The sequence below is a fragment of the Quercus robur genome, chromosome 4 (assembly GCF_932294415.1).
Source record: "Quercus robur chromosome 4, dhQueRobu3.1, whole genome shotgun sequence".
NCBI classification, from domain to species: Eukaryota; Viridiplantae; Streptophyta; class Magnoliopsida; order Fagales; family Fagaceae; genus Quercus; species Quercus robur.
Genome location: NC_065537.1, coordinates 57847257 through 57869236, shown reverse-complemented (window position 1 = coordinate 57869236; position 21980 = coordinate 57847257). Strand labels below are relative to the sequence as shown.

At 29.9% G+C, this 21980-nt stretch overlaps 2 protein-coding genes across 3 annotated transcripts in view; both read right to left on the bottom strand.

Moving 5' to 3' along the window:
* LOC126723114 (MATH domain and coiled-coil domain-containing protein At2g05420-like) overlaps positions 1 to 6717 on the bottom strand; it is a 33011-nt gene extending 26294 nt beyond the window's left edge. Inside the window, exons 1-2 of one of the 2 annotated variants that reach the window (XM_050426398.1) lie at positions 6588 to 6717; positions 2928 to 3057 (exon numbers count right to left, since the gene is read on the bottom strand). In XM_050426398.1, the coding sequence (XP_050282355.1) occupies positions 2928 to 3057; positions 6588 to 6618 (161 nt within the window). In that variant the 5' untranslated portion in view covers positions 6619 to 6717. The remainder of the gene's footprint in view (positions 1 to 2927; positions 3058 to 6587) is intronic. The other variant, XM_050426397.1, reaches the window with a different exon arrangement.
* Positions 6718 to 15359: 8642 nt separating this feature from the next.
* Positions 15360 to 20436, bottom strand: LOC126723112 (MATH domain and coiled-coil domain-containing protein At3g58250-like). Its single transcript, XM_050426396.1, has 6 exons — positions 20360 to 20436; positions 16860 to 16989; positions 16616 to 16785; positions 15991 to 16276; positions 15701 to 15864; positions 15360 to 15578 (listed from the first exon to the last, which is right to left on the bottom strand). Exons 1-6 carry the CDS (start codon positions 20388 to 20390, stop codon positions 15430 to 15432), a joined length of 930 nt encoding a protein of 309 aa, XP_050282353.1. The 5' UTR covers positions 20391 to 20436; the 3' UTR covers positions 15360 to 15429.
* Positions 20437 to 21980: the final 1544 nt, after the last annotated feature.

Genomic DNA, 21980 nt, shown 5'->3' with positions numbered 1-21980 from the left:
ACTCTATCACGCATGATTATATCTCAATAAACTCATAGTTAAGTTGAAATTTTAAATAGGTATTAGAATTGATTGAATGTGATTGTGTCTATTCTTTAATATATAATATAATGATATGGCATGTTGGCATTGGGGGGTAAAACTTAAATTTCACACCACATCCTTATAAAATTTAATCTCTTATTAGTATGGCATCAACATTGATCAAAACTAATAATTGTAGCACAAGAAAAAATAAAAGTAAATTTTATTATATAGCAATATTGACTACTATGCATTACATGATTGAGTGGGAAAACCACTAAATATCACTAATCTGGTCTTTAGGTGAACATAATAATATCTCGCATTCTGACATTTACAACTTATCTTTTCAAGGGCAATATTGATTACTATGCATTATATGACTGAATGGGAAGGCCATTGAGCATCACAAATCTGGTCTTCAAGTGCACTTAATAATTTCTCGCATTCTAACATTTACAACTTACCTTTTCAAGGGCAATCAAATTTAGCTTCTTCTCATAGGAAAAAAAAAAAAGTTTAGCTACAAATTAAAAAGAGGATTACACAAAATAAAAATAAAAAACTCTTTATATAATAATTGATGATACTATTTAAAATAATTAATTTTAAAAAAATTATATCTACTTATAATATTTACAAATTTATAAATTATTTATATATATATATATATATAATATGAACTGTGTGAAGCATGGGTTAATAACTAGTATTGTCAATTTGGTAGCCATAATAAAACCAATTGCCTATAAATCGCTTGTTAGGGCACGACATTTGGCTTACCCTTTCACTAGTGATATACTTCAATATATATCGTAGAGTTCAATTATACATATTGTGGAGCTCTACAAAAAATAAGAAGATAAAAAATCATCTCATTTATATATAGTTCTGGTTTTATATTTTTTATGTTATAAAAATGTATTATTCCATAATTCTTTTATTGAACTATTGCATAATTTATTGATTGAATAGTAAAACACATTTTATTGATATCAAATTTGATGTGTATGATAAATATTGAAAGAATATTTGATTTAAAAATTTAATATAAAGATACCAAGAGATTTAATTTTAACAAAATTAATACCAGGTATAACTTGAGTCAAAGCGTATACCAATTATGAGTATGATAAAATATTATATCTATAATAAATTATGAAATAGTATTAGATTGATATAAAGTTATATCATATAAAAGATGAACTTAACTTTTATAAAGTTATTATGTACTACTAAGATGATTTAGAGCATACATGTGCGTATTTATGTATATAAAGCAAGTGCACGCATATGCTTCAAAATAAAGAAGACAAATTTAAACCCTTTTAAGATTGACATCTTTGCAATTACAATAATTATAATAATCTCATAACCTCCCCAAATGCAATTCCGGGATAAAGAAGTATTTTTACAATATTTAAAGTATAGTTTTTTGCTATAATTTCTTAGACAAGCATTTTAGGGAATCACTTAACATTAGACATAACTATTATTTCTCCTTCTACCATTAAAGCATCATTCACAAGGAGTCCCTTGGATGCATCTAGGAGATCCTTAAGAGGCATAAAGTGTGAGAAACCCCATTCATTCGAAGAGGTAGTGAACCAATGTTTTTCTGTAAGAAACAAAACAAAACAAAACAAAAAAAATTGAGACAAAACTTACACAGGAACAAAACAAGGTGAAAGAGAATGGGAGGCACGTGTGTGTGTGCACACACACATATAAGCATACATACCTAATTTTTCCACGTGATTTTCATTGTTAATTTGGTCCCTTATACGTATTTTGAATTCTGCAAAAAATTTATGCTCAGGTAGAACACAATCACAACATAAGAGGAAGAGAGATATTGCTTTCATTTCTCCATTATAAATTCCTTTGGGGTAAACCAGTAACTTCCTGCATGGATTCAATAAAAGAGTTAAAAACAATAGGTTCTAAGTTTCAAAAAGGAAACTTTCCTTCCTTCTTTTCTACAACAATAAAAGTCCAACTTATAATAATACCTATCAAAAAATAATAATAATAAAAATTAATACCATTTCACATCGCCAACTTGTAATATTTGAGAATAATATGTCACTTTATCTAGTGATGAAAAGTTTTCAATCTTCCAAGTCATAGTACAGTTAAGGGGCTCTTTTATCATAGTAAGAAACTCTCGTTTGGCATTGCGTTCATGAACAAAAAGCTCAGCACCAAATATGCAACAATCATTGACAAGATATCCTTGAGAAAGATCTTCGAATGATTTAAGGGATAAAAATTTATGAAAGCCCCATTCAGTCTTGATATCATGGAATCTTCTAATTACCCCATCAACATCTACACACAAAAAAAGATATGTTAGATTAGTTTTTGAGATAATTGAAAATTTAACACGGTATCAGAGTAAAAAGTCTTGAGTTTAAATTTTTCCTATGATCTCCTCACATTCTATTTAAATTTCCACATGTTGAGTCCCTACTCAATAGTAGCTCAAGTGTCCAACATGTGAATAAATTTACCATCTTCTAATAACTTAAGTCTTTCAGAAAATTGGTAATTTAACAACTTATACCAAAATACTATACCAAAATACAATCATGAAAGATGAATATGCAAGTTTATATATATATATATATATATATATATACACTATGAGAGATCAAACCTTGAATGGTCAAGAACTTGTCTCGTATTTGATCGAACAGGAACAATTTGAAGCTGACATAAATTTCCCAGCCAAGAGTGTACTTTTCGGTGTCAACAATTGCCAAGTATATTGAGATGTGACCACTTCCATTCAATTTCTCGTTTCCTTTTGGATAAACAGACAACCTCCTGCAAAATAAAACTGACTACATTAGACGTAAATATTTATATTTAAATAGAGAAAACAAAGAATTAGAGCCCACCATTTGTGTCCACTGGCTTCAAAAACACCAGAGTCATACTTTTCCACCCCAGTATCACATAGTAAAGAGTATGACTGTATTTTAAGTAAGTAATGCGCTGGACGAAAATGTCTTTTTGTTCTTTTGATTGCTGCAATACATTAGGAATATTTAAATACGCTGTCTAATAACATTTGGGCAGTGAGATATGGGTCATGTTTGGCAACAGTTTCAATCAAGCAGTGCTAAAGCATAATCATCACAGGTCAAAGAAATATTTAACAAAATACATTAAGGGCAATGAAACTTGAAAAATGAATAAACAATATATTGATGAATTTAATTTATGACATGTTATTGTTTCAACCAAAAATGGAACGTTTGGCTTTTCAAATATCATATTTTTCAAGATTTAATTTAATTTTTACAAATAAACAAACTAAGTTAAGTATATTGATCTTCTGAAAAAAAAAAAGTTAAATATATTGATGAATTTGTTTTTTGAAAGGAATAAATTGATGAATTAAGCTCATCCAAAGGCACACTTTGTATTTTCATTGTTGCACTTAATTCATATTCTCAGCGCCACCAAGACTCCTATCAAATTGTCCATAAAATTAATCACATAGATAAGAAAGCGATTTTACTATTGATCATGAATTGTAAACAAAAAAGAAAAAATTAAGGAAAAAAATGATAAAAGTTTTATAATCACAAAATCAATGACTGCAGACATATTACATCTAGTGGCGGCACCAAGTGTAGTTTAGAGTGGTCACATGACCACCTTGACTTGAATATTTTTTTTAATGTACCTTTAAAAAATTAAGTTTTCAATTAATATGGGTTGTTGACCACCATAAAAAATAGGGTTAAGATGGTGACATGTGTTCAAAAGTGGATACTTGTTATAATCTCAACGGGCCTAGTACAACTGGATACTGGACCTAAACCTCACCCCAAAAAAAAAAAACTTGACCACCCTAAAAAAAGCTTAAACACCCTAAATAACAATTTGAGCCCATTAAAAATTAAATTCTACCTCACAAAAAAATTGCAAGAAATATTATATTCATAACATTTTTGCAACACTTTCGTAATAAATCCTAGGTAATAGGTTGAATCTAATGGATAAAAAAAATAATTTCAGTGGTATGTTCAAATTAGAACTAGTAAAAACTTACCACCTAGGCTTTGTTGTGCATGTTTTGCAAAAATATTATGGACATAGTATTTCTAAAAAATTATCCAAACAAACAAATTGGCCTAAAGGCCCAAATCAAACGATTAATTGTGATTTTTTAAATTGTGTTTTCAAATGGCATATTTTGAGATTGCAATTTTTTTATTTAAAAATGCACACTTTTTAAATAGTTAGTCTATTAATACTTGAGTCTTTAGCCGAATTTGTTGGATTTATGTGATATATTTTTTCAAAAAGATAATATATTTTGTTTATATTGTTACTTGTTTAGGCAATATATTGGTACTTAAATGAGAGATTAGTAGTTTGATAATTGCTTAATTGTGTACACTGAAATAGATGTAGCTAATAACATTGATAATGAAGTTATCATATCATATAATAATTTCAAAATATAAAAACTTGTGAAGAAAATTTTAAAACTTTATGTATTTGGGCGTTTTTATTTTTATTTTTTTTTTATTTTTTTATGTTAACATATTCAAGTTTTATTTTTTAAATTTTTTTTATTAATTTAAGTTTTTTAATGACCACTCTGAAAAATAATTTACTAGAGCCACCACCTATTACCTCTCTAACATTTTAAATTATTTGACACCTCCCCATGCACAAAGGGTTGGGAGTTTAGGGGAGGAAAATGTTCGAGCTGCGGGGTTAGTAGCATATTGTAATTATCTCTCAAAAAAAATTATTTATTTTGTTGTCCTCTTAGTCTATCCATGTTTGTAAAATTTAGAGATTAAGTTTTTTGGACTTTAAAATTGTACATATAATACATTATTAAACAGTAAATAACATTGATCAATCAAAATGAAATTTGACATGTTTGTTAATAATAAAGAAAACTTGTAAAATTTTTTTTTTTTTGAGAAACAAGAAAACTCTTGTAATCTAATGGTGATAATTTAAAATATTAATATTAAATAATATAGCATTAAGGAAGAGTCATACCAAATATAAATATTTATATTTATATGCGGTGCAATACATATATACAAAATATATATTAAATCAAATTGAACCGTTTTCATTAAAAGCCCATATTGTTTCTAAAAAAAAAAAAAAAACCCATATTAACTCCACATATTAAAGAAAATTAGGGGGATGGAAATCTTGACTAATAATTGTACAAGCATAGACATACTCTACAAAGAAAATGTATCAAACGTAGATCTCATTTGTTTTAGCAAAAACAAACAAATAAAAAAAGGAAAATGAAAATTTTTCCTCATTCTTGGACATTTGAGGTGGTTGAGAATTTTGGTTAAAAAAATTGATTAAACAAAAATAATTTTTTGGTGAAAATGCTCAAAATAGTTTACATGTCAAAAGGAGCTTAAAACGTTTTCAGCCTCAGGAGAATAGAACTTCCTTTCTCATGAATCTAAAACCCCTCTTATATCTTAAGAGAACATCTTGAAATCTTCAAAATGACCCAAACATCATGAAAGCATCCAAATTGAGAAATACTTCAAAAGTTTGTAAATAATCAATATAACCCTAAAAACATGAAAATGACTGAAATATCTTATAAAACCTTTAAAGTAATTAAAAAAAATTCCCCATAATAACCTCCAAAATGATAGAAATGACATCAAAAATTTTAAGATGACCAAAATATACTAAAAACCTTGCATAAAACATTTATAATGATTGAAATGCACACAAAACCTCTATAATGACCAAAATACCTTAGAAAAACTTCTAAAGTAACAAAAATACTCTCAAAATGTTCCCAACGTTTTCAAGATGACCAAAATACCCTTAAACCCTCACCTAAAACCTTTATATTGATCAAAATGCTCTCATAAGTTTCAAAATGGCCAAATTTCCACGGAAATATCTAATATGATAAAAATACCCTCAAAATTTTAAATACCAAAATATGTTTAAAACTTCTAATATTACTATTATTGAAATGTCCTTAAAACCAACAACTAAAAAAATATTGAAATGATGAAAATAGTAACTCTTCAAAACATTCAAATAATCATTATATGCCTCAAAATTATGGGCAAACGCCTTCAAAAGTTTAAAATTTTCTCAAAAACCACTTTCAAATACTTTTTATTTTCCCCTTTCTTTTTTTTTTCTTTTCTTTTTTTTTCTGTAGCACACTTATTGTGATTATTATTTTAATTTGTAATAATTTTATTTTGATTGTGCTTCTGTTTAGGTTGATTTTTGTTCTACATTAAACGTTTTAAATTGGTGTATTAATTTTTTTTTTAATGTATAAAAATCTAGGAAAAATTTGATGTCGAAACAAACGAAGAACTGTAGTTGAGATATCATTCCCTTTTTTTCTCAAGAGCAAGATTTGAAATATTATCCATTTGTTTGATGTGTTTGCACGGGGTTTAAGGAGTATGAAATTCTTGATATTCTTTTATTATGAATATTTAAATTAAATAAATAAATAAGAAACAAAAATAATAGAGTAAACTAATAATCTTGGAAAGAGAAAGAGAACATACTGAGGTCATCAATGAGCTTGGTTTCCTCCATGACTTCAGATTTTGGTGTTTACTGTCTAGAAATCACTTTCTTGAAAACTACAACCTAATTTGCATTATTTATAGGGTAATCAATAGGAATGTCCTCCACAATAATGCCATGGCACTATACACACGAAACCGTACGTGCGAATGTGATTGGTTCGAAGGAAAGAATAGACAAGGAATCGAGATGCAAGGGAAAAGAATGATTGATGCCTATTTTGATTGGGTAGAAGAGGAGAATTGGAGAACTAGGTTTCCTTTTGGGATCAACGTATGAAGAAACCATGATAAAGACTTTAGTAAAAAGTAAACAACAACAAGAAAAAGTAAAGAAAAAAACAACAAACAAACGAATGAAGCCTTATTAAAGCTAAGGCAACCACACCCATGACGTTTTTATGTAAAATGACAAATTTAATTTCATTTATACCATTCAAAAAATTATTCATCTTCCATATATGAGTGGATCACTATGTGAAAATTGCATATTGAATGATTATCTTTATTAAAATATATAAATAAATGTTTTAAGCATATATTATTATAAGAGCATTCTTATTGGGTTACATAAAATAAATATAAATTCATTTTAGATGATGAATAATCATTCATTATGCACCGCTCTTCAAATTTTTACATATTGCTACAATATAAATGATATTATACAATAACATATATATGATTTCTTCTATGTTTTTTTATTCTCTCTGCTAACAAATTACAACCATCACTATTGTAGGATCATTGTCGTCATCAATCCTAGGGTTGGTGAGGTCAGTCATCATCATCCATTCTCACACTCTCCCTCCTCTTCCTTATTTCATAGGCTCCACCTCTTAGATTTGGATTATTGTGATGGTTGTCGTGGGTGGGATGGGTCATTGATGTTGGTGTTATTGAGTTTCATTTTAGGTTTTGGTTCCAACAATTTTGGTGGTTGTCGTGGCTAGAGAAGATAGTTAGTGTCAGTGTGGGTTTTTGCTTGATCAAAGGTGGATTTGTTTTTGGATTTTGGGGCAATGGTCGGTTTGGCCATGAGATGATGATGTTTTTTGGGTTCAGTTACTGTTTTTTGTGTGAGTAGAAATATAATTTTAATTGGATGAACTGTAAAATAAAGAATGAAATGTATGATTTTTTTTTTTTTTTTTTTTTTTTTTTTTTTTATATAGTGGTTATATAAAATAGATAAAATGATTGTTTGGTAATGCAAAAATGTATATGTTTTTTTAGAGGCAATTACATTTTATGTCTCTAAACTATACTCTTTTTTTACATTTATCATCTTGAACTTTCATAATCCACAATTACTATCCTAAACTATAATTTGTATTTCACTCTGCACCCTACCATCAATTGGGTTGTTAACTTGGACGGAAAAAGTATGTCACATGCAACTCACATGACCTTTGCATTGGCACCACATAAAAAGACCGAATTAGCCCACTTCAATCTTCTAAATTGTATGAGCCCAATGTTGTCTTATTTAGTTAAATTACTTATACAGAAAAGTTAACGGATGCTCTAAGAGAACCGATCTAGAAAATATTTTTAGAAACTTTTTATAAAAAAAGAAAAAAAGTAACTTATTTTTTAACAACTTTTAATATTTCTCATAAAAACTATATCAAAACTTTCATAAAATAGTCCATTAACAAATGTACTGAAAACATTCGTTAATAAGACCCTTACATAGTTCTAGAGCATATCTTAATAGATTGGTTGCTAACAACCACACCAATCTATACAATGTCTACACTCAGTTTCCCAAAAAAGCACGAGAAGAAAAAGTGCTTTGCTCAAGGACTTTTGGTTAGAGGGAAAAAGGGACAAAAGAAGATATAATTAGAAGTGTGAGATGACCATTTGTAAGCCAACAAAATATGGATGGTCTGGTAATTAGGAAGATAGAACACCTGAATGTGGCTCTAACAGCCAAACCCCTTAGGTAAATTCTCAACTAGAGCAATTACAAGGAGTGGTAAAATTTGAAAGTTGAAAATATAGGAGAGATTGAAGTTGTTGATATGGAAAATAAAATGGCAAATCTTCTCGACAAGGTCGACTGTGAGAAAAAGGTTTCATATTATAGAAAATAAATATTACTTCTTTGTGGAGCAAAAGAAAATTCTCTAGAACATCTGTTCATTGATTGCTCAATATCTCAAATTATTTGGGCTAATTCAGCCTGACCCGTCCATTTCTTTGAAATGAACATCCATTCAGATTCAAATTGGATCAAAATTTTCATTCAACTAGGGGAACAACATGGTAAGACAACAACAAAGGCAAGTACTAGATCCTTTAGTAACCTAATTTAGGAGTCTATTTAGTTGGGGAGATGGAAAAGTGAGATGATAGAAATTGAGAAAAAGAGAAAAAAAAAAAAAAAAAAAAAGTAGGAAGATAGAGCAGATTTTAATCTCCCTCATTTATGTTTAGTTGGGGTGGAAAAGTAAAGAGATGAAAAAAAAAAAAAAAAAAAAAAAAAAAGAGAGTTTGTATAAATGGCAGGTTGTTACTGACGCGGTTATTAATAAATAAAAGAATAATTTTAGGTATTGGTTAAAATCACAACTAGTAATTTATCACCAATGATTTGTTAGGAAATATTATAAAAATGTTATGGATATATTACTTCTTTTTAGAATAAGAATTCATGTCTATTTTAGGATAAAAAATATGTAGCAATTTGTTACCGATGATTATTAGTGGGTAAAAAAATCATTTTTGTGGTAGGTTAAAATTAGAATCAGTAACTACGTACAACTTATAATTCATTAGGAAAGTGTTTTGTAAATTATTTTTTTTCCCTCTTTTGACATACCACAACTACCGGTAATTACACAAACATAATATCAACATTTTGTACAATAAATCCTTAATCTAATGTCTATTATTTTTGGGTTTATTAGACAACTTCTTTTTAGTAAAAAAGAAAAAAAAAAGAAAAGAAAAGAAGATAGAGGGGAAACTCGTGTAACTTTCCTATCAAGGTGTGACTATAATAACACCATAATCGTCAACTAATACCTCATATTATAGTCGCTGATGAGTTAAATGAACAACTTACCAGTAGGGTATAAAAAGTCACAACACGCTCCCAATGAAAAACTCAAAACCCATACTATGAGCCATATTGACCTAAGTGCTTACCATGAAAGGAACCAAATGTCGGACAAAATTTGGCCCTTGTGCTCTAGCTTCTCAGAAGCTCACACACGTGTGGCCCCCACTCAAACACACTACCACAATTCCACACCAATCACAGCACAGTACGTAACACAAGACCAATCTCAGTGCCGTCCTAAATTTCCCTTCCCAAGTGGAAAAGCTATTTCCACACCAATAAAAAAGCCCTTTTGGTAGTGAAAGAGTAACCGATCAAAAAGAGGCAGGCAAGAGCCTCACATCTCTGGCATTAGTAATTCCCATTCCTTATAGAATGAGAACATCCCAACAATAAAAATTGAGTCTTTATTTTTTTCTCTTTTAGAGGAGAGACACAAAGAGTTCATACAAATACAAAACACTCTCTCTCTCTCTCTCTAGCTCTTAAGGTACTTTCTCTCTCTAAACTTTTGATCTGTAAAGTTTAGATCTTTCGCATCTATATGTTAGATTCTTATGAAATTAGGGTTTCAATTTTTTTTTTTTTTTTTTTTTTTGTGGCATTGAAAAAATTGGGTGTACCCTTTTGGTCAATATGAAGCTAATTGTGATTCAATTAACAAATTGATTAAAATTTATGTAAATTCATAAAGAAAAGTTTTTTTTCATGTTGCATATTGAAATTTTTATAGGCATTAGTTAAAGCTGCGGTTTTGATGTTCATTCTATATAGAAAAGAAGCTGCTAATTTAAACATCAGGTAGGATTTTTTTTTTTTTTTTAATTGTTTCTCTCTATAGGGCTTGTTGTTTATTAAATAAAATAAAATAAAAAAAGGATCACACGCAGCAACCAAAATATTTTTCACAGTTTTAATTTATTAAAAAAATTAAAATAATAATTATAAAATCTGAAATTAGGATCCAATTAATTGGCTAAAAAATATTTAAAGAACAAACCCAAATTTAGGGCTCATGGTAAATTGGTACTAAAATTAATCTTATTTAAAAAATGGTCCCAAAAACTAAACTAGTAGCTGCAAGCCCATTAATTTGGGCTAAAAATAGGTACAGAGTTGAATAATCAATTGCAAATGATTTTGACTAATTTCACAGTCAACTCTGAATTAGGACTTCTATAACAAAATCAGCTTGGTTTGGATACTAACTACGTTATCATATTTTGTCTAATTCTTACCATGTCCAACATACGTAATCATGCCAACCTTCAATATTGTTCTTGGACTAAAGCCTCACAATATCACCAACAAACACAAAATCATTTAATGGTAAGTTGTATTGTATGATTAGTTAATTCTCCGTGTTAAGTTTTTTCTTTATTTTACTAATATTTGTTAACAAAAGTCATTACAAAATATAAAGAGTGGATTTATTTATTTATTTTTTTTTTTTGAGAAACAGAAATAGAGGAAGTTGAAAACCAATCACACTTGATGATCTAAATCATTCTTTCACATCTCAAGGAAGTTACAAAAATTTAATATTAATTACTAGATTATTATAATAATGATGCTAGTGAATTATAAAAGTTAAAGTTTTACTTGGATAATGAAGCTATTTAACAAGCTATAATAATGTATGTTTATTAAGTTCTTAAGTTATCTACAGTAAAAAAATTATCATTATTAGCAACGCTTTTATTGTTATTATTGATAATTTGATAGTAATATATCAGCGACGAAACTAAAAAACTTTTCTTGATAAAGTATTTGCAACAATATTAGAGCATTCTTAACAAGAATGTTAGAGCATTCATAGCAGGTATGTTAAATGTGTTAAATGCTATAATATGACACATTTAGTACACCAAATACCAAAAAAAACCTTCTCATGAGATGTGCCAAATCTTATAAATTTTGACACATGTGAACAGTACCGTTCCATCTTTGGAATGGTACGGACAGATGTGTTAAAAAAATATTATTTTATTCATTCCTCTCTCTTCTTTATTACTTTTTTTCTTTTTTCTTCCTTCGCCTGCTCCTTGCTCCTGTCACTCCCTCCTCCCTTTTTCTTCTTCTTTCTTTTCTAGCATCTTCACGGTGGCTTTGGGTTCTTCTTTTTTTTTTTTTTTTTTTTCCTTTTTTCTTTTTTCCATTCCCTTTCTCTGCGCCTCTTTCTCTCTCTTTTTTTTTTTTTTTTTTTTCCTGTCACTATCTCTCTCTCTTTCTTTTCCTGTCACGAAGAAGAAGGCAATTGTGATCTGAAGCAGAGCTCGCCGATTGAAGCTCGCCAATCTAAACCTCTGCTCGCCGATCTGAAGCTCTGCTCACCCAGGGGCAGTTGCCGATCTTTGCTCATCGTCCTCCATAGTCGCCAATCTTTGCTCGTCGTCCTCCACAACTCTCGCCGCCGATGGTTGGTTGAGTTTGGTCATTGATTGATCTGTTTGGTTGGGGTTTTGTTGAAGATTTTGAGTTTTTTACTTTTATTTTGTTGAGGTTTTTGGATTTGGAATTTGTTGGAGGATCCAGTGATTGTGGTTGTAGTTTGTGGCATTGATTGTTGTTGTGGCAGTGGTTGTAGCGATGGATGTTGGTTCTTGGGTGGTGGCAACTACCACTGGCTGTGCATTTGTATATTTGTTGGGTTTTGGGTAAATATATTATTTAATGTGTTGTAAATATTATTTTAATGTATAGAATTGAAGGATAAAACATCTGATAAATGGGATGTTGTAAAATGACGTGGTAAAATAATAAAGTAGGCTTTTGATGTGTCAAAATGACATTTTTTTTTAAACATCTAATGGTGATGCTCTTATAATGATAAAATGCTATATTTGACATCCAAAACACCAAAATACCTTTTACATCAAACATGTCAAATGTTAAAATTTTTAACACTCGACTATAGTGAGCTATCATCTATAACAGCTTACTGTAGCTAAATGTTAAAACTAAATATTAATTTTTTAATCCCCACCCACATGTGCCAAGTCCATCTACATTTTCTCACTCACACACGCTGCCTCTTCTTCCTGTTCTTTTCTAGTTCAAACTCAACACACCACATCTTCTTCCTTTTCTTTTCTGGTTCATACTCAACACGCTGCCCAGCTCCCTTGCCTTCTTCTCACACGTTGCTTCCCTTCCCTCAACCAAGCTGCCAAAAATCCAAGATCCTTTTCCCTTTGACTGAACCCAAAAACCCATGCCACTAAACCCATGTTGCCCACCATAAACACTTTTTAATCGAAACAACATGGTATCATAGCCTATTTTGTGCTAGTGACCTCAGTGACCACAGCCTACCAAACTTTAGTCTCCAACAACCACAACTGTCTTTGTTTCTCGCCGCTCACTCAACTTTCATTGTTGCCCATCACCAACCACGATTCCCTGGCTGGAGGAGTCGACTAGCTCTGGCGACTATTCGTGGTCATCGCGACATTGCGCTGTTGTTGCTTGTCTATGATTCACTCCCGAGTCTAGTTGGTTTTTATCCATTGATGCATGATAGCCCAATGGAGCTCCTTGCTGTAACCCCAACCCTCGTGTGTCGTCGAATCTCCACTCTTGGGTACCAATCTGATTTGATGTAATTTAACTCGATCCTCTTGTGCCTTTGGGTTTGTTTGTGACTCAATCCTCTGTTTGGGTATAGAGGTCTCATGATCTAAAGAAAACATCATTTTATCACAAAGAAAGTATATGTTGGATATTTTGAAAGAAATTGGCTTGAGGATTGTGGAGGTTTTGGGTTGCGGTGGAGGTTGTGAGTTGTTTTGCGAGTTTGTGGGTAGTGTTTGATGGTGGTAGTGAGTTGTTCCATTGGGTGGCAGGGGGGTGTGGGTTGTGGTGGGGCTGTTTGGGCTTGTTGCGGTGGGTGGTGGTAGTGGGTTGTAGTGGTGGTTGGTAGTGGCAGTAGATTATGGTGGCTGGTAGAGCAGTCGGAGAGGATGAGAGAGGTGAACTAGGTTTTATTTATTTATTTATTTAATTAGGTTGTTTATATTATTTTAATGTGTAGTGTATTAAAATAGAAGCTTTGATGTTGGGTGTGTTTAAAAGTGAGATGTTAAAATGAATAAAGTGACATTATGAGATGTTAAAATGCTATACTCCCTCCGTCCTAATTTGTTTGTCCTCTATTCCATTTTGGAATGTCCCAAAATATTGTCCTGTTTCTAAAAATAAAAGTCAATAATTTACTAATATTCCTATTATACCACTATTTTATTTTCAAAACTATTTGAAAAGAAAACTAACAAATTTTTTTTTTTTTTAAATCAATCTAATTGGGGCACATTTTTAGTTGTCATTAAGAATAACTCTCTTTTTTTTTTAAATGATAAATTTATTTAAAAGTAGTTTTGTAAACTTATACATTTTTATAAGACAGACAAAATAATAAATGATGTTCCCTTAAAAAGTTTGACTTTTCAAACAGGACAAACAAATTGGGACAGAGGAAGTATTTTTTAGCATTCTTGATGTGAATGCTCTTAGCAAAGACAAATTTATGTACTAATATCATGAAAGGACATTTAAAGCATATCAACGACAACTTTCAGTTGTTGCTAGCTAAAGACCAAATTTCCTACACTAATGATAAACCAATTGCCTATAAATTACTTGTTAGGGCATGACATTTGGCTTCCCTTTTCACTGATGATATACTGCCATACATATTGTTGAGCTCTTAAAAAAATAAGAAGATAAAAAATCATCTCATTTATATATAGTCCGGGTTTTATATTTTTTGCTTTATAATAATGTATTATTGCATAATTTATTGATTGAATAGCAAAACACATTTTGATTGGTATCAAATTTGATGTGTGATAAATATTGAAAGAATATTTTATTTAAAATTTTAATATAAAGATACTAAGAGATTAATTTTAACAAAATTAATACCAAGGATAACTTGAGTGAAAGCGTATATCAATTATGAGTATCATAAAATATTAAATCTATAATAACTTATTATGAAATAGTATTACATTGAAATAAAATTATATCATATAAAAGATGAACTTAACTTTTATAAATACACACTTATTTGTTACTACATACTACTAAGATGATTTAGCATTCTCATTAAGAGTGTTATAAATGATAAAATGCTATTTTTAGCATTTATAACCACAAAAACATAATTCATCAAAGATGCCATATGCTAAAAGATTTGACATCTTGCTACAATGAGCTCTCATTTTTGAGAGCGCACTATAGCAAGATTTTTTTTTTTTTTTTTTTTTTTTTTTTTTTTTTTTTTTTTTCTGCTGTGGGAGAGAGAGAGAGAATAAAAAATGAATAAAAATAATAAAGAAAGAATATTTAAATAAAATGGTAAAAAAATAGAAGTTTCGATATTAGGGGTATTGCAAAGTGATGTGTTAAATGCTATAAAGTTAGGTTTTTAGATGCTAAAAGCTAAAATTTTTAGAATTCTTGGTGAGAATGCTCATAGAACATACATACATAATTACACAATACACACACACACATACATGCATACATATATGTATGTGTGTGTGTGTGCATGCACATGTGAGTGCATGCACAAGCTTCAAAATAAAGATGACAAATTTAAATTTTTTTAATATTGACATCTTTGCAATTACAATAATGATAATAATCTCATAACCTCCCCAAATGCAATTCCGGGATAAAGAAGTATTTTCACAATATTTAAAGTATAGTTTTTGCTATAATTTCTTAGACAATCATTTTAGGGAATCACTTAACATTAGACATAACTATTATTTCTCCCTCTACAATTAAAGCATCATTGATAAGAAGTCCCTTGGATACATCTTGGAGATCCTTAAGAGGCATAAAGTGTGAGAAACCACATTCGTTCGAAGAGGTAGTGAACCAATGTTTTTCTGTAAGAAACAAAAAAAAAAAAAAAAAAAACAAAAAAAATGAGGCAAAACTTACACAGGAACAAAACAAGGTGAAAGAGAACGGGAGGCGTGTGTGCACACACACATATAAGCATACATACCTATTTTTTCCATGTGATTTTCATTGTTAACTTGGTCCTTTACACGTATCTTGAATTGTGCAAAAAATTTGTGCTCAGGTAGAACACAATCACAACATAAGAGGAAGAGAGACATCACTTTCATTTCTCCATTATAAATTCCTTTGGGGTAAGCCAGTAACTTCCTACACGAATTAATTAAAAAGAGTTAAAAACAAAAGGTTCTAAGTCAAGGAAACTTTCCTTTCTTTTACAACAATAAAAGTCCAACTTATAATAATACCTATCAAAAAAAAAAAAAAAATTAATACCATTTCACATCCCCAACTTGAAATATTCGAGAATAATATGTCACTTTATCTAATGATGAAAAATTTTCAATCTTCCAAGCCATAGTACGGTTAAGGGGCTCTTTTATCATAGTAAGAACCTCCCGTATGGCATTGCGTTCATGAACAAAAAGCTCAGCACCAAATACACAACAATCATTGACAAGATATCCTTGAGAAAGATCATCGAAAGAGTTAAGGGATAGAAATTTGTGAAAGCCCCATTCTGTCTTGATATCATGGAATCTTCTAATTACCCCATCAACATCTACACACAAAAAAAAAAAAGATATGTTAGATTAATTTCTGAGAGAATTAAAAATTTAATATGGTATCAAAATAAAAAGTCCTAAGTTTAAATTTTCCCTGTTGTGACCTCCTCACATTCTATTTAAATTTCCACATGTTGAATCTCTACTCAATAGTAGCTCAAGTGTCTAACATGTGAATAAATTTATCATCTTCTAATAGGTTAAGGTTTTTAGAAAAATTGGAAATTTAACAACTTATACCAGAATACTATACCAAAATACAATCATGAAAGATGAATATTCATGTTTATATATATATATATATATATATATACACACACTATGAGAGGGAAAACCTTGAATGGTCAAGAACTTGTCTCGTATTTGATCGAACAGGAGCAATTTGAAGCTGACATAAATTTCCCAGCCAAGAGTGTACTTTTCAGTGTCAACAATTGCTAAGTATATTGAGATGTGACCACTTCCATTCATTTTCTCGTTTCCTTTTGGATAAATAGACAACCTCCTGCAAAATAAAACTGACTACATTAGAAGTAAATATTTATATTTGAATAGAAAAAACAAAGAATTAGAGCCCACCATTTGTGTCCACTGGCTTCAAAAACACCAGAGTCATACTTTTCCACCCCAGTATCACATAGTAAAGAGTAGGACTGTATTTTAAGTAAGTAATGCGCTGGACGAAAATGTCTTTTTGTTCTTTTGATTGCTGCAATACATTAGAAATATTTAAATACCCTGTCTAATAACAATTAGGCAGTTACATATGGGTCAATTTCAATCAAGCAGTGCTAAAGCATAATCATCATAGGTCAAAGAAATATTTAACAAAATAAATTAAGGGCAATGAAACTTAAAAAATGAATAGACAATATGTCATGATTTATGATACAGCATATTTCCTTTGTATCACCCATCATGACATATTATTGTTTTCATCCTAAATTGGAACGTTTGGCTTTTCAAATATCATATTTTTCAAGATTTAATTGAATTTTTACAAATAAACAAACTAAATTAAATATATAGATCTTCTCAAAGAAAGAAGAAGTTAAATATATTGATGACTTTTTCTTTTTTTTCCTGAAAGGAATAAATTGATGAATTAAGCTCATCCAAAGGCACACTTTGTATTTTCATTATTGCACTTAATTCATATTCTCAGTGCCACCAAGACTCCTATCAAATTGTCCATAAAATTAATCACATAGATAAGAAAGTGATTTTACTATTGATCATGAATTGTAAACAAAAAAGAAAAAATTAAAAAAAAATGATAAGTTTTATAATCACAAAATCAATGATTGAAGACATTACATCCAAGGGTGGCACCAAGTGTAGTTCAGAGTAGTCACATGACCACCTTGACTTGAATATTTTTTAATGTACCTTTAAAAAATTGAGTTTTCAATTAATATGGGTTGTTGACCACCCTAAAAAAAGCTTAAACACCTTAAATAACAATTTGAGCCCATTAAAAATTAAATTCTACCTCTCCAAAAAATTGCAAGAAATATTATGTTCATAACATTTTTGTAATAAATCTTAAGTATTAGGTTGTTACCAATAGACAAAAAAAAGTTTCAGTGGTATGTTTAAATTAAAAACTTACCACTTGGGCTTTGTTGTGTAAGTTTTGCAAAAATGTTGTAGATACAGTAGTTCTCAAAAATTGTCCAAACAAACAAATTAGCCTAAAGACCCAAATTAAATGTTTAATTGTGATTTTTTAAATTGTGTTTTCAAATGACATATTTTAAGATTGCTATTTTTTTATTTAAAAATGCACACTTTTCAAATAGTTAGTCTATTAGTACTTGATTTAGTCTTTAGCCAAATTTGTTGAATTTATGTGATATATTTTTTCAAAAAGTTAATACATTTTGTTTAAATTGTTACTTGTTTAGACAATATGTTGGTAATTAAATGAAAGATTAGTAGTTTAATAATTACTTAATCGTGTACATTGAAATAGATGTAGCTAATAACATTGATAGTAAATTTATTATATCATATAATAATTTCAAAATATGAAAACTTGTGAAGAAAATTTTAAAACTTTATGTATTTGGGCTTTTTTTTTTTTTTTTTTTTTTTTTTGTTTTAAAATTTTCACGTTTTATTTTATTTTTTTTTAAGTTTTATTAATTTAATTTTTTTTAATGACCATTCTAGAAAAAATTTCCTAGAGCCACCACTTATTACATCTCTAACATTTTAAATTATTTATTCTTTTGTCCTCTTAGTCTATCCATGTTTGTAAAATATAGACATTAAGCTTTTTGGACTTTAAAATTATACATATACTATGTTATTAAAGAGTGAATAAAATTGATCAATCAAAATGAAATTTGACATGTTTGTTAATAATAAAGAAAACTTGTAAATTTTTTTTTTTTTTTAAGAAACAAGAAAACTTGTAATCTAATGGTGATAATTTAAAATATTAATATTAAATAATATAGCATTAAGGAAGAGTCATACCAAATATAAATATTTATATTTATATGCGGTGCAATACATATATACAAAATATTTATTAAATCAAATTGAACCGTTTTCATTAATAAGCCCATATTAACTCCACATATTAATTGTCTCAAAAAAAAAAACCTATACATATTAAAGAAAATTAGGGGATGAAAATCTTGATTAATAATTGTACAAGCATAGACATACTCTACAAAGAAAATGTATCGAATGTAGATCCCATTTGTTTTAGCAAAAACAAACAAACAAAAAAGGAAAAGGAAAAGGAAAATTTTTCCTCATTTTTGGACATTTGAGGTGGTTGAGAATTTCGGTTGAGAAACTTGATTAAACAAAAATAATTTTTTGGTGATCAAGAAATACACTATCTTTAAGGTTGATAATGCTGAAAATGTTTTACATGCCAAAAGGAGCTTAAAACGTTTTCAGCCTTTGGAGAATAGAATTTCCTTTCTCATGAATCTAAAACCCCACTTATATCTTAAGAGAACATCTTGAAATCTTCAAATTGACCAAATCACCATGAAAGCACCCAAATTGAGAAATACTTCAAAAATTTGTAAATAATCAATATACCCCTAAAAACTTGAAAATGACTGAAATATCTTATAAAACCTTTAAAATAATTATATAAAAAAATACCCCATAATAACCTCCAAAATGATAGAAATGGCCTCAAAATTTCTGAGATGACCAAAATATACTAAAAACCTTGCATAAAACATTTATAATGATTGAAATGCACACAAAACCTCTATAATGACTAAAATACCTTAGAAAAACTTCTAAAGTAACAAAAATACTCTCAAAACATTCCCAACGTTTTCAAGACAACCAAAATACCCTTAAACGCTCACCTAAAACCTTTATAATGATCAAAATGCTCTCATAAGTTCTAAAATTGCCAAAATTCCATGGAAATATCTAATGTGATACAAATACCCTCAAATTTTTAAAGACCAAAATATCTTAAGAATTTCTACTATTATTGAAATGTCCTTAAAACCACCAACTAAAAATATTGAAATGATGTAAATAGTAGCTCTTCAAAACATTCAAATAACCATGATATGGCTCAAAATTATGGGCAAACGCCTTCAAAAGTTTAAAATTTTCTCAAAAACAACTTTCAAATAGTTTTTTTTTTTTTTTATTGGGAAAAAAAGGTCGATAGTAGTTTCTTTTTAGTTGTTAGTTTTTCTTAATTTTTTTTTTCTGTAGCACACTTATTGTACTTATAATTTTATTTTGATTGTGCTTTTGTTTAGGTTGATTTTTGTTCTACATTAAACGTTTTAAATTGGTGTATTAATATTTTTTAAAAATTAATGTATAAAAATCTAGGAAAAATTTGATGTCAAAACAAACGAAGAGCTGTAGTTGAGATATCATTCCCTTTTTGTTTTTTTTTTTTCTCAAGAGCAAGATTTGAAATAATATCAATTTGATTGATGTGTTTGGACGGGGTTTAGAGAGTATGAAAATCTTGATATTCTTTTATTATGAATATTTATATTAAATAAATAAATAAATAAGAAACAAAAATAATAGAGTAAACTAGTAATCTTAGAAAGGGAAAGAGAACATACTGAGGTCATCGATGAGCTTGGTTTCCCCCATGACTTCAGATTTTGGTGTTTACTGTCTAAAAATCACTTTCTTGAAAACTACAGCCTAATTTGCATTATTTATAGGGTAATTAATAGGAATCTCCTCCACAACAACGCCATGGAACTTTACACATGAAACCGTACGTGCGAATGTTATTGGTTCGAAGGAAAGAACAGACAAGGAATCGAGATGCAAGGAAAAAGAAGGATTGATGCCTATTTTGATTGGGTAGAAGAGAAGAATTGGAGAACTAGTTTTCCTTTTGGGATCAAGGTACGAAGAAACCATGATAAAGACTTAAGTACTTTTTTCTTCTCCTCTCGGTAGGAGTTTTCTCTCTCACCTAGGGTGAGTTTCTTTATGCTTTGCGTGGTTCTCTTTTTTTCGCTTTTCTTATTCTTTTCACGCCGCTGCTTGCTAAGCCGTGGTCCTTTCTTTTTCTTTACACCCCGCTGCTTGTTAAGCCGTGGTACCCTACAAACCTTTTTCTAGTTTTGATCCTTGGCTGTTTCGACACATACATGGACTCAGATTTCATTGAACGCTTGCACCGTATAACCTTACCGGAGGGCGAAGGGGAAGTTCTCACGGTTCGATCCACTTAGAGACAACAAAAAAATCCCTGAAGAATGCTCACTCAGTTTGATAGGAAGATTTCTCACATCCAGACCCTACAACCAAAGAGCGGCCAAATCACTACTGAGGTCGGTTTGGAAGTTTGGGAACGACCTGCAGATTGTGGACGTAGGGGATGGACTTTTCCAGTTCAAATTCGCCATGCATCCCTGGTTGAAAATCCATATGGAGAATGGATAAAAGCAGGTTTTCGACGGAAAGACGATAACCCAAACAGGAGACCCCCACGGCGCCAGAGGATGAATCCGGAGATAGGTTTCGGCCTCAAACTACTCCTTGCCCGAGTGCTGAGGATCTAGGTGACAATAATGGAAATCTTGACGTAAATGGCAAGAACATTGGAGTTTACACGATATCACGTGATTTCAAGGGATGATATCTTGGATGGCGATGTTCCCCAGATGGACAATAAAGCTGTCTTTGCTGACTACTCTCAAAGGAGTCTAGTACTGTGAATGTGACCCGAAATGCCTCTGATGATGTGGGGCCCAACCTTAATGATTTTCATGCACACTTGATCAGTGTACCAATTGACTACGTGGGAACCCAAACCATGCAACATACAAAAGCCCATGCATTGGGCCATATCTCAGACTTCACACAAAGTCTAATACCAAACTCCCAGGACCAAACTAAGAAGGGCCCTTACCCAGAAACTTGAATTTTCTTACTATGCAATACTTGATTTGCAGGGCCACATACAATTGATGTAATTACTTAAGACCCCAAATTAAAGTAGGCCCCTACTTGTAAAAAAAAAAAATTATATATATAATATATTTATTTATATATTTTAATTAAAAAAATTTTAAGCACTTTTATTGATCAATAAAATGCATTAAAAAGACCAATTATATCCTAAAATGCAGAAAATTTAAAAGGAAAAAAACAAAAATAGTCAAACTTCAGCTAACAAAATTAAATTTTAAAAGACAAATTTATTAAATCATTCTTGAAATATGC